General features: G+C 44.2%; 1 protein-coding gene across 1 annotated transcript in view; it reads left to right on the forward strand.

The window, feature by feature from the left end:
* Nucleotides 1–9262: 9262 nt before the first annotated feature.
* stard10 (StAR related lipid transfer domain containing 10) overlaps nt 9263–13921 on the forward strand; it is a 59833-nt gene continuing 55174 nt past the window's right edge. The window contains exon 1 of the mRNA XM_080730854.1: nt 9263–10227. Within this exon, the coding sequence (XP_080586980.1) occupies nt 10069–10227 (159 nt within the window). The 5' untranslated portion in view covers nt 9263–10068. The remainder of the gene's footprint in view (nt 10228–13921) is intronic.

Consider the following 13921-nt stretch of genomic DNA (forward strand, 5'->3'; position numbering starts at 1 on the left):
CGTATTAGGCTACTCAGCTTCTGTAGTAGCTAGAAACAAAATTCCCAAATTATTTGATAGCTTACACATTTGGCTTTCATGGAAACATTTCAGAAAAACTTCAAATACCTTTTCAAAAATGATAAAACCACATACTGTACATGTACTGTACTACACAAAAATGTGTTCCCTGCCTGAGGGGTAAAAGCACAAGTACCGTCCATAATGGGTGGAGGTAGGCTACTTCCTTACCCTACTGGCAGCATGCACAAGAAATGTGGTGCTGATCAGTCCAGCAGTAGGCTATGTAAGATTAACTAGATGCGGATTAAAGAACATCACGTGGCTTTATTGGATTTCTGACTTCATGTGGCCAGTCTGTGACGCCAGTCGTCTATGATGTATCTGTGATGTGTGACTCCATATTTGGGCAAGATTTCAAGGCTATTTGACCACCATTCACTCCTCCTCTAATAGACGGCTTGACTCTCAATGAGGATGGCTGGCTAATTATGATAACTAGAAAAGATGCAATTGGAAATTAGAGTGTGGTTGCTGACGTGACTATATTCTGCAGTAAGCTAATAACTGCATGTGAAGTCCGACCAATTGATTCCCTATTGATTCCCACTCCCATTGATTCCCTACTGATTCCCACTCCCATTGATTCTATTGATTCCCTATCCCGGACAGATGTCTGTCTGTTTGTGACAGACTGGAAACTAATGTTTTGTTTATCTGTTCATCAGATGCTGTATGGGGATCCTGCTTGAAGCCTATCTGTCTATTTTGCCTTGAAGCCTAACTGTGGTGCTACAAGTAATAGATTACTGTTGAAGTGTTGATTGCTACATGGGGAGCACCAGGGGTAGATTGCTACTACACCGGGGTTGGTTAATTTGAGTCAGAGGGTGGAGTCTTGTGTCTATATAACTTGAGCTGAGCTCATTTGAGTTTGGGCTGCGCTGCTGAGGGGAGAGGCTGACACATGCCTAAGTCGCTGTTAAAAGTTAAGTTGTTATTTTGAGTTTCTGTATGTTTTGAGTTCCAGTTTATTTCTGTTGCTCAGGCCTGGCATGTAATAAATACATTTATTTTTACCTGCAAATCTGCCTCATGTCCATTAATGACATTTTTATGGGTTTTCACTGACTTTTAAGCCTCTCTACATTCCCACTAGGTAACACTGTTTGTCAAATTCTAATGGCAGCGGAAAGGTTACCCTAGTAGTAAATAAAGTTTCCCCAGGCCAGAACTATAATGTGTTGCCCACTAACAAGCTGCTATACGTTAAATGTATTGATGATGTCATACTGTATGTATATCATAAAGATTGGACAATCCAAGCACCATTGGGTTCTGTTATTATTATATTATATATTATTATATCAGGTTAATGTTGCACCACATTTGCATAGTAAGTTTGTCGTTTATCAAGCACTTATTTAAACAAAACTTATGTAAACCACATAAAATTCACAGAGCACAGAGGTCTAATGGTACCCGTACATTTTATTTCATTTTCCGCTCTCAAGAGTTAAATCATTACTTGATTTACAAGAAGTCTACACAATTACAGAAAGTAGAAGAATTGTTATTTTGATTGACATGTTATCAGTTATCAGCATGGAATTGTGGACAAAATCTAACCCAACAATAACAAAATATGCTTTTGGGATTTGAGAGGCTAAATCTCATCACATTGTGGTCCATGGCTCAAATGCCGAATAAAGAATGAGCCTTGATAGGAAAAGGGTTGAAAACAAGGGGACTACAACAATGAAAGTGAAAAAAAAGACCTTGTGCTTCATGTCTTCTTATGTTGCTATGATGTTTTCCTACATCTGGGTCTTAAAGGGGTTCTGTTCTGCTCTGCCAGTGCTGTCCAACACCTTGAACAAGAACAGCAAAAAAAGGAAAAGCTTTGAGCCCTTCTGTCTTTCAAAGCGATATGCACAGCATACAGCAAAATCCTAAGAGGAAGACAAGGCTAGTGTGTGTCTGTAAATGGAGGCACAAGGTTCTCCGTAAGCCCCATTTAAAAAAAAAAAAAGAAAAAGAAGTGTGAAGTGAGCGGTGCAGGCTGCTCAACAGCACCGCTGTGTGGCTGCAGTTGGTGTTGCCGCGCTCATAGAGACATGGACAAACACACTCGGTCAAATGTTGGAACGGCAGGCACCGCTCCAAAACTAACAGTGGACTGAAACATTGCTTAAATATGGATACATCACAGAAAACCGACGTAATAGATAGACACAGCCCGAGGTCCCTTGAAGCCACGCGACCCTGCCTTTTATAATTATTAATTCATCCATCCATCTTCAACTACTAATCCGTAGTTGGGCCTTCCCTTTACCCACTTCATCCTGGGGATCCCAAGGCATTCCAAGGCCAGCATCGACCTCCCCAGGGAGATGCTCTGGAGGCATCTGTACTAGATGCCCGAACCACTGTAGCTGGCTCCTATCCAAGTGAAGAAGTGGCTCTACTCTTAGGCCATGGCTACACGGAGCTGGATTTTTCAGATATCCACATAGAAAAATATCTAGGTCCACACGACAAAGATATCTAGGTCTAACAAGCACACACACAGTAAAGTTTTCACAGATATCCGGGTTCCCTGTCTACACGGATCCAGTGAATCGGATATTTTTCAATCTCTCCACTTTATCTGGTTTAAAAAATATCCAGCTTCGCGGCCGAAATATCCAGCTTCATGTGGCTGCAAGCCCCAACAGCACAAAAAAATGTCTAGATACAGAAATATCCAGCTCCGTGTAGCCATGGCCTACAAAAAGACGGTCCGTGCATAGATCTTTGTCTATCTCGGTTGAACTGAATTTCTCACCCTATAGGCTATCCTTAAAGGAGATGCAAGCCACCTGTCTGAGAAAATCGTATTCTTTTCATGAGCCACACATATGCATGCATATTGAGACCATATTGAGACCCTTGCCTTCTGGCTCAGCTCCCTTTTCGTCACAACAGCGTGGTATACATTGCTGACATTACCACTGATATCTGCATATTCGGCTGATCTCTACAGTAATAATTAATTATTATTACTTTATTTATATCTGTTTGTTCATTCATGTTTTTGTGGCTTTAAAACTAGTCATTCTTGTTAGTTTGTTTTGTTTGTTAAGGGGTGCTCCTGGAAGCAGCGATGCGCCAATATCTGCATGGCTTTGTCCAGGATGCGAATCCTGGTCTACATCTGGCCTACATCTTTGCACAAAGTGTCCAAAGTTTGATGTACACCCACGGTCACATTAACCAAGCTTCATGGGACGCTTCATGAAATGAACTCAAGAATAGCACCACTCACTCTTTCCTACTGTATAGGTGGTCCTTATAAGGGTTCCAGAAGTATTTTATTATTAATGATTCACATATTGATTCACATGATTTTATTCATGGTGATTGTCTTCATCTTCCACCACTTTGGGAGAGTCGTGGAGCTTGTAACATCTTTTATGACACTGGGCTTGTTTTGGACTGGAGGGGATTTTTGTATTGGTTGTGACCTACCTTTTAAAGGTCTGAAATATGGCAGGTCCGCTGCTCCCTGCAAATGACTTCAACCTCAGCATCCGTATTCCCGGGCAGAACATTGGAACAAATATAGCAGACCTACAAGCTCACAATGCATGATGTTGTGACACCACAGGGAATGCGATGCAGACGATGAAAAAAGACGGTCCGTGCACAGTCAACTCACGTACAGTTTACTTTACGACTACTCGAGAGGGGTGGTTAACATAATAAAGGTTCTGTGCATCTTCACCATCTCTAGAGCAGTCATGTTACTGCGGTTGCTGCCCACTCACCATTGGTACGTTCACGTTGTGGTGCCAGGGGATGAAGGTGTATGGGTATGGAACGTTTGGTGGCATTACAGACACTGGGTAGTATGATCTGTTGCTCATCTGCATGGTGGTGGTAGTTGTGTGTTGTACCAGAGGCTGGGCGCTGCTGCTGTTGCCCGCCAGACTGGCATCCAGAGTGTGCCCCTGGCCTTCTGTCTCGGACACCTGGAAGCCTGCGGGGCTCTCAGGTGGGTACGTGGACGGGTCGTTTTGCAGTGGCACGTCCGAGGATTTGAGGTACATTTCGATCTGGGCAATTTGATCGTCAGCGATTATGGGCTGGAACTTAGGGGTGGCCCACCTGAAGATGTGTCCCGTTTCGCTAGCCGCCAGCACGAGAACCTGGGTCCCCGTCAGCGTGGCGAGCTCTTCGGCCTTCTTTATGATATACTTCTTCCGCTTGCTGAAGGTTGTCAGACGCTTAAACTTCTCCTGGATGAATTTTATTTCTATCTTCACACGCCCACGCGTCTTTTTGCGTTTCGCTTGTGGGAATGCTGCCTCCTCCCCTCTCTCACGCTCTGTCACACTTCTCCAGCTGTCCCCTGCAGTCGCACCCATGGGGTGATCTGCCGTCTTGTTGCACTCACTTTCGGACCTGCCGTATGCTGGCGTACTATCTGTACCCGGGACCAACACGACTCCCTGAACATCAATCCCACTCTCGGCAGCTCCTGGAACGTGACCCATACCCACCTCTAAAAAGGACCCATTTCCGGATTGTGGCAATCCAGACTGGCTCAACAACATCTATAAACACACCAGGCAAAAGTCTTTTCACTTTTGTCTTCCGTTCTCCTTCTTTGGCGTATCACACGTCCACTTACGTCCTCTGTTCTTCTTTGTCGCTGGCACACTGACACTTGGATTGCTGTGAAGTTACCTTTTATGGACCGAATTATGCAACGTCAAATGCTCTACGTCATGAGGGGCAAGTCGCGACCATATATGGTTGTGTGACACGTGTGACCAAGCAACCAACGACGTGTGACGCAACAGCAGTTTACTGGTGAACACATGCAAACAAACCACAATGGTGGATTGGTGGCCAGGCAAGTAACATTGTTCACCATAACTGCTTTCTTTAGTGAAGCATCATGGTGGAGACTAATTTACATGCTCACATTGAAGCTCTGATCATGAGTAATAAATAAAGCGTATGTGAAGGCTTCTCACCACATTCATCTTTAATGTTGCCCTGATATAAATGAATATCATCTTAGCATATAGCTTGCTGCTTAGCAGAAATAGACATTTTAAAATATATTTTCGTGAACGGGAATGCCAGCTTCCATTACTCGGATTTACAGTAGTTCCAGACTATATAGCATTCGGAGATTGTGGAATAGTTGTCTGGCTATGCGAGACCAATTGGAAGAAAGGTGCGAATGTAATGTAAGGTTAAGTCATAGTGCTACGCTATGTGTATTGTATGTACGTCTTGGAAGTCTGTGTTTTCTTGCTGCATGTGATTTGATGTCACATGCCAATCAGTGTCCTAATGGATAAATCAATAAACCAATAGTCAACAAGACAATGACTTAATTTGGGTGTGATTTGAATGATTTGCTTCGTTCACAGATTATTTGGTTTATAGCCATGATATCTTTGAATATATGATGACAAATGTTTTATTTACTCCATATAATTTTTAATTCAAATAATTCTGCTCAGGTGTTGTGTTGGAGTTATAGTCTCGTAAACCAGTTGGAGTCACAATTATCAAGCCTTACGGGTCCATTTTGGTTCCATGTGTAATATGTACACTCTCAGAGTTATGGGGGTCCTTGAAAATAAAACGTTTGAGAACCACTGTCCTAGTGGACTCCTAATGTGCCATCATGTGTAGTGTCATTGTACATCAGTGTCATACATATTCTGAAGAAAACCTGGAGACTGACGTTGAGGCTTTATGATCAAAATAAGAACATAATAATAATAGTCTGTAAAAACAAACTCTAGAGCCACGGACGAGGTCAAGTCTTGCCACGGGCACATTTGTCCGTGTACGACCCATGGTATTGATCCAGCCTAGTTGGATCCTATACTAATCTTGCATGGCCGGCCCCTCCACAGCCGAGTAGGCATAGCGGCTGGCCATGCGAGACTAGTTGTATCCTAGGGCATGGGTCTTCAACAGTGGGTCCGGGACCTCCAAACCTTTGAGTGATAGAACGTTTTTTTCTCCTTTTTTATATTAACCACTTGAACCCTAGTGTCCATATTCTGAGAACTTTAGCAAAAAATAGCAGATCTACAAGCTCACAACGCCTCGCAGCGTTGTGAGCTTGTAGATCGGCTATTTTCGGCAAAGATTTTTGGTGTAGAGGGGGAAAAAAGAGTAGACCAAGTACAGAGTGAAAGTTCAAGTTTATTAATATTGATGGTTCAAGTGCTTAAATGTCTGAAAACAAATTGACATGAATCCAAAATATGTGTGCCGTCTTAACAATGAAACTATATGTAATCTTTGAAAAGGTTGTGGGGGTCCCTGCTTCATCTCTCTCTCAACTAAGGGGTTCTTGGCGTGAAAACGTTGAAGACCCCTAGGTTACAGTAAACAAAAACATTAATGATAGATAATTTTATAAAATAATCAATTAATAATCAATCCCTATTTTGGGCATGCCAATAAATGCAAAAATGTAAACTAAAAACTAAAAGTCAAAATGGTGAATACCTGATCTACAAAGCCATCACCTCCCAGGTTTCATAGAAGGGATTGCTTTCATCCCCCCGTACCTTCTTTGGTGGCTTTGGTGGGGCTTAACGTCCATTGATTTGTTGATAATATAAATATACTTTATTTTTTAATATATAAAATAAATAGGCACTTCTCGAGTCACACTTGCAAATGAATCCCCTAATGAATGGCCATTTATGGAGATCTCTGTGTCAGTCCTTTTATGCCCATATATGGAGATCCCTGATGTCATCAATATTAAGCCCATATCTTGGAATGCCCATATATGGACGTACCGGGTCAGTCTCATGTGGTCTATGATGTCAGACATCTATCATGTCAGTCATCTCCATATTTGGGAAACGTTTATTTTTCAGTCAATTGAGAAAACTAATTCACAAATACATTTAAACTATAATAAGTATCTCTTAGCAAAATGCACCCCTGCGTGTCCCGATGAAGCTGGTCGATTTGGCCCAAGTGCGTGCCACCAAAACTGTGGGAGGAGTAGCGAGGCAAATTATGAAATCTATCCGTAAAGAAATAGTCAGACAAGTATAGAGGCCACTAATTACTGAATGTCAAATCTCCAGGTTTTCTTCAAAAAATATTTATGACACAGATTTACGACGTCACTATTATCCACTGGTGGGAGGTAGGCCAGGCCCATGCAGAGAGTCACTTCTGACACTTTTGATGTAGGCCTATCCACTGTTGCACTTTATTCTCCTAAGCACGCTATATACCGTGTGTATTGTACGGTAACTCTTTCGAGCTTGTAGCCTATCTATTTAGTTGTTGAGCCCATTTCACAAGAACCTATTATGTTTAGTTCAGTCAAATTGAATTTCAAACTCAAGTTATGGCATATGCATGCACAATATGCAGCAGCACGCTGCTAACACATGACTGCAATACACCCATTTCACCAGCAGATGTCAACCATGCCCATATGTTTAAATGAACCCATTTCCAACACATTTTTGTCTGAAAAGGTTCTGAGTTAAGACTGGGATTGGTATCGGATACAGAAACCAGGCCAAAACAACAGTTTTCTAATCGTGTAGAATTGTGACTTTTTCTAAATGAAGTAATGCAGTCATGCAGATGTTTAACAATGTAGCCTAACTCTTCAGAGCGTAAAATGATGGACCCCGTCCATTTGGTTACCAACTCTCTCAAAAATGTGTCGGCAACCCACAAAATGGGTCCCGACCCAGTGTTTGGGAACCAATTCAATTTCAATTAAAAGGAGCTTTATTGGCATGAGAAAACATACGTTTACATTGCCATTGTCAAAAATCACACTTGTGTGAACTGAGCGGTGGAGGCTGCGCGTGTGTGTGCGTGCGTGCGTGCGTGCGTGCGTGCGTGTGTGTGTGTGTGTGAGTGAGTGTGCCTGGCCTGGCCTGAACAACAGCGCCCCTCCCTTAACATGTGTGGTCAGAAAAGGTACTGCAGGCTACATACAGACAGACAGACAGACAGACACGCACGCACGCATACACACACGGCCGCGTATAGGAGACGGTGTAACCACCGCTCAAAAACAGTTGAAATGGGGAACAGTTGGAGAGGGTAGGCTACAGCATTGTGTAAACAAAGCGTCTGCTAAATGCCTAAACTGTAAACTGTAACTGTTTTCCTCATAACAATTTAAATAGTATAAGAAAAGAAAAAAATCGAACCTCTGTTCGAAGTGGAGCTGTGTGTGTGTGTGTGTGTGTGTGTGTGTGTGTGTGTGTGTATTGCAGTTGAAAACAGTGCCCCTCCCTTAACATGTGTGGTCATAAAAGGTACTACACCACAGGCTTGAGGCTACATACAGACAGACCCACATACAAACATACATACCTACACACACGGCCACGTATAGGGAGCTTGTGTTCCACACAGCTCCAAAAACTCAGGTAGCAGCTCTGTTTCATACTGTATGTGCAGTAGGTCTAGATGTCAATAAATGGTTTGTAGCCTAGGTTGCATTCCAGTCTAGTCTTCTTTTATAGCCTATGGGATTTTTTTTTTTTTTTTACTTTGGGTGTGTGTAATCTGTGCTGGGAAGTATGTGTTTCTAACTCTCTGACCAGTATAGTCGGGGGCCTAAGAGAGCTAGAATGGCAACCCCCCCCCGAGGGGGGGGGGGTTTGGTGTGAGACGGGTAAGGGGGCCCGAGCATTGTGGCTCGCATACCGGCCCGGTTCTGAATTGTTCCGCCACTGGTTGTGACCACCGCTCAACAAGAAACGGGTCTATTCATGGGTTGCATTTGTAGTCCTACACCAGCCATTTTGAGGACCAACACAGGTGTTTTGATTAACTTAGAACATTGGATCTATGCCAATCAGACAAATTGAACACCTGTGTTGGTCCTCAATATGGCCGGTTTAGGACTACAAATGCAACCATGGGAGCCAAACTTGATTTGGCTGCTGTGGCGAACCGTAGGTTCGATAGTAGCCTAGCCTCGGGATCCAGGCAGCCCATAGACCCGCCCACTCTCTGAAATCAGGCTAGGGAACCACCATGTCCTCAAGGACCACTGTCCACTGATGGTCCCCGGACCACTGTGTGAAAACCACAGCCTTGCGGAGGAGGAGGAGGTGTTGGAGGAGGCGGTCCCACCCTGGCTGTCAATCCAGCCTCCACGTCGACGCGTCGGTCGCCCACTTCCATATACCTCCCTCCCTCCCACCCACCACATCCATCCCCGACCACCTGCAACAACCTATGCCCGCAAGCATAGCCGCAACGCAGCGACCATGGAGAGCCGCTCCATCTGATCCGATCCATTCATTCTACCTCCACTGTAGTGTAGCCTTATCTATCTATTTATCTAGATATTAACATCTATCCGCACTGTGCTTTGTATTAGAGAGAGAGAGAGAGAGAGAGAGAGAGAGAGAGAGAGAGATAGAGAGAGAGAGAGAGAGATAGAGAGAGTCAGAGAGAGAGAGAGAGAGAGAGAGAGAGACGCGGAAACCGTACCATATGGTTGTGTGGAAAAGCGACTGCTGTCTGCGGACTGAAACTTATCTAATCGACGCTTGGATCAATGGGAGAGAAGAGGTCGATCTCCTCTGACAGGCTTTGTGTCGGGTTGGGGGGACTTTAGTGTTGTTTTGTTTGATCGCAGTTTGTTGTTGAGGAATAGCGGTAGGTACTAGTAGACAGAGGAGAGGAGGTGGTTTAAAGAAGGAGGAACACGCACGCACGCACGCCCCGGCCGGCACAGCACAGCACACGCACTCGCATCATCATCATCACAAGACGCGGCTCGGGTGGCTTTTTATAAAAAGGGCTACAAAAGCTTCTTTGCAAAAGAAGAAAATTCAATTAGAGAAGTTATTCCCAGCAGGAACCCGAAGAAGGAACAGCTACAAGGAGCACGACTGGGACTGGACTCTCTTTTTCCCCCTTTCCCCCTGGGTTGGTCGCTTCATTCTGCATTCATCATCCATCGATTCAGCCATCCGTTTGGTTGAGTTGCTCCACCACCACCACCACCACCATCACCCACCACCACCATCACCTCCATCCATGTCAGGGGACAGCGTGACCATCCCGGACGACCGGGCCTTCGCCAGCTTCAAGGCGGAGTGTCTGTGCGAGGAGGGCTGGGTGCTCACCTACAACAAGTCGGGCATCACCGTGTGGACCATGTCCATGGACGAGGAGAAGTCCATCCACAAGATCAAAGTAAGTTCTCCTCCTCCTCCTCCTCGTTGTTATTATTAAAGCCATCCAGCGCCAGCGGTGACAATAACGCATTGAGTATGTTCTCGACTAATTGAGTAGCATACAAAGGATCCAAATGTAAACAAGCCATATTATGTGCTTTCTTGGGTTTATATCCTATCAGTAGACTTTGTATCCGAACTGTATACTGTCTTGTGCTTTTCCTATGCGAACTTCTAAAGCAGTGGTCCCCAAAGTGGGGTCCAGGGACTTTCTGGGTCCCTTGGGAGGTCTAAATTGACCCTTACAAGTATTTAACTCTGACTGCATACAAATGAAACCAAATGGACCCATGGACCCTTATGGGTCCATTTGGTTTCATTTTGAGACCATGACATTTTAAAGTTTGAGAACTACTGTTCTAAAGTATTCGATCAATCAAAAGTCATGTCCATATGGCTCAAATGGCTGGGCCCCTTAAAGGAGTAGTTCACCCCCAAAATGACTTTTTTTCTATTGATTAGTCATGCCAAATTTACCCCCATTGATTCCGGATGGGGACCGGGGACCCGTTTCGAAACGGGTCCCCATCCGGAATGAATGGGGGTAAATTTATTGTTACCACATTTTTTGTCTTGGGAATGCGACAAAAAACTAAAAATATTATTGAACTCTTGACTAGTCTCCATGGCGTGACTAATCAATAGAAAAAAAGTCATTTTGGGGGTGAACTACTCCTTTAAAGCTTCTATCCAGAACTTACTTTAATAATGAATGCACTACCTAGGCTACAACACATGATCTACTGTAGCCTACAGTGGCTTGGGGTGGTCTCCCTCCCCTATACTCTTCCATTGAGCCCTTTAGAGAGCCTGGTGTCGGGTAGGACACCTAGTGGTTGAGTACTTTAGTAGGCTTACTGCTTGAAGCTCATAGCCCCATGGCCAAATGGGGATTCCACCTGCCTTGGCTGAGCGGTACCAAGCAACTTAATACTGCTCAGACAAGTTTGAATCCAGGGTATCAGGACATTTGAATGATTGCAGCTTTAATTTAACTCAGAGTCAGAGTGTACACATGTAGAGTGTACACATTGTAGGCATCTAAGCAAATGGATGATTGCAGACAGTGTTACAGTATATGCTGATCCTACATAAAAGTTAATAAGTTCCTAAATGCTGCCCCAGTATGAAATAAACGGACCAAAACAGTGGCACATGGTTTTGAAATGCCATGCTGAAGTGTCTACAGCAGGGGTCTTCAACGTTTTCAGGCCAAGGACCCCTTAGCTGAGAGAGAGATGAAGCAGGGACCCCCACAACCTTTTCAGAAATTCCATAGTGTCATTGTTTGACAGCACTATCCTCAGTATATTTTGGATTCATGTCAAATTCAGATATTTAACCACTTAAACCGTCAATACTTAATAAACTTGACCTTTCACTATGTACTTAGTCTGCTCTTTTTCCCCTCTACACCAAACCTCTTTGCCAAAAATAGCAGATCTATAAGCTCACAACGCCTCGCAGGGCGAGGCACTGTGAGCTTGTAGATCTGCTATTTTTGGCTGAAGTTCTCTGAATATATTATGGACGCTAGGGTTCAAGTGGTTGATATAATAAAGAGAAAAGAAGTTTCTATCACACAAAGATTTGGAGGACCCCCTGTAGTAACTCTGAGGACCCCCTAGGGGTCCCGGACCCGGACCCCCTGTTGAAGACCCCTGGCCTACAGATTGTAAGCACACTACTGTAACAGTTCTTGTGGCATGCACGCACACGCGCACACAGTGACACACACGCTGCCGTTTAAACACATCCATCCTGTAAGCTGCTGGTTTATTTTCACACCATATGTAGCCTCGATGCATGTGATGAGATCACGTATGATGCAATTTCTTTGGTCTTTCCTGCCACATCACCATGTGTTGTCTCTACTTGTCTGTCACTTTCACTGATAATGACTGATTGTGAGAACAGGGAAGTCCTATATCATTACAACACAGACACATAAGGTAACCAGATCGCTTGCCCCAATACACGCTCGCCCACATTTTTTGACCTCACGCCGCCCACTCTGTAGTATTTGTTTTACAGAGGATAAGTTTGGAGATAACTTTGGGGTAAGGCATAGTTTTATTGAGGTTAAGATTAGGAATAGGGTTAGGTTTTGGCACCGTTTCACTGAGGTTAATGTTAAGAATAAGGTTAGTTTTAACTGTTAGGGCATAGTTTAAACTGAGACTGAAACTAAAGAGTATAGTTAACCAACCAGTAAGGCCACATTCTCATAATATAATTCGGTTTAGTCGTGCGAATGGGAGGGGTGAAGTTGCTACATTCTTGCATATTTAATTGATACGTTTGCGCTCGCACTGCACTTTGTTATCCGAAACAAGGAATCGTCCACGTCTGTCCATGGGACATGTATGTATCCAAGCTGCATAATAATGCCCCCTCCATCTCCCTGTGTTTATTAATTCTTCAAGTTCAACTCACAATGTAACCGCAGGACCGCCGCAAAATTGAGGCGCAGGCGTCAGCCTATTTATCTGCGGTCGACGGTCGTAAACGGGCGATCAAAAAATAAAACCAGCTGCGGCTGGAGGGACTCGCAAAATCTACCAGCAATAAACCAGACAGCAAATACTTTTAATAGCAAGATATGAATATCTACGAAGAGGAGGACATCAACGTCTCTATCTCTCTCTCTCTCTCTCTCTCTCTCTCTCTCTGTCTCTCTCTCTCTCTCTCTGCCCCTCGTCTTGCCCTCCGCTGGTTCCCTCTCTGCGCTCCGCGCATGAAGCGTCTCCATTTGGACATTATTTGGCACAGAGAGCCGCGCGCGCGAGCAAGGGCGAGAGACCCACACATCGGCCTATATTATATTAGGCCTATAGCCTATGATATACAAGTGACTCATGTGGCACTTTCCTTTTATCTAACTGTGAGCAACTCCTCACAAATAATACACCATGTGCGATCGAGGGAGCGGTGATCAGAAATTGAATCAATGAGGGGAGGAGGCGGCCAGAATGGTTAAAAATCTAATGAGAACGGACGGTCTGGAGGGGGATTTAACCTTTTATAAATAACTATGGATTTAACCCGCACATGGCTCTATATATTGCCTGTATTTGAGACGGATGGATTCACACCAACAGTGAAGCGTTTGCTGTAGCGAATCGAAACCACCGTTTTTTTGTGGATTTGCATTCGTTTCTTTGATTCGAAAAAGAATACGGATGCATCTTCACACATGCCCAAACGTTGTGTATTTTCTGACAATACGTTAGAGGATTCGTTTTAATCGCAATAAAACGTGCCTGTGTGAATGACGCCTATGACTCCCTAATAGGGAGATAAGCAACTGTCAGGTTGCATACACAAACTTTAGAAGGCAATCGTAGCCAATCAGGAGGGAATATGGGAAATGGGACAGATCCATGTTGATGACATGACTATAGAGATACTGTGTACCGCTTTGTCTGATTTTAGGCCAAAATCTGTAGGAGCAGTGTCCAAAAATGTGTTTTGCAAAAATCGGCCTGATGGTGGCGCTAGAAGAGGCCCATGTTAGAAATGAGGGGTGGAGGTTGTGAGTTTGCCATCCAAGGAGTGTGTGTGCAAAGTTTGGCATGGATAGGGGCAACGGTGCCGGAGATAAAAGTACGGCAAAAGTGTGACGTGGCGGACAGACAGACAGACGGACAGAC

The sequence above is a fragment of the Nannobrachium achirus genome, assembly GCF_963921795.1.
Source record: "Nannobrachium achirus genome assembly, chromosome: 8".
NCBI lineage: Eukaryota > Metazoa > Chordata > Actinopteri > Myctophiformes > Myctophidae > Nannobrachium > Nannobrachium achirus.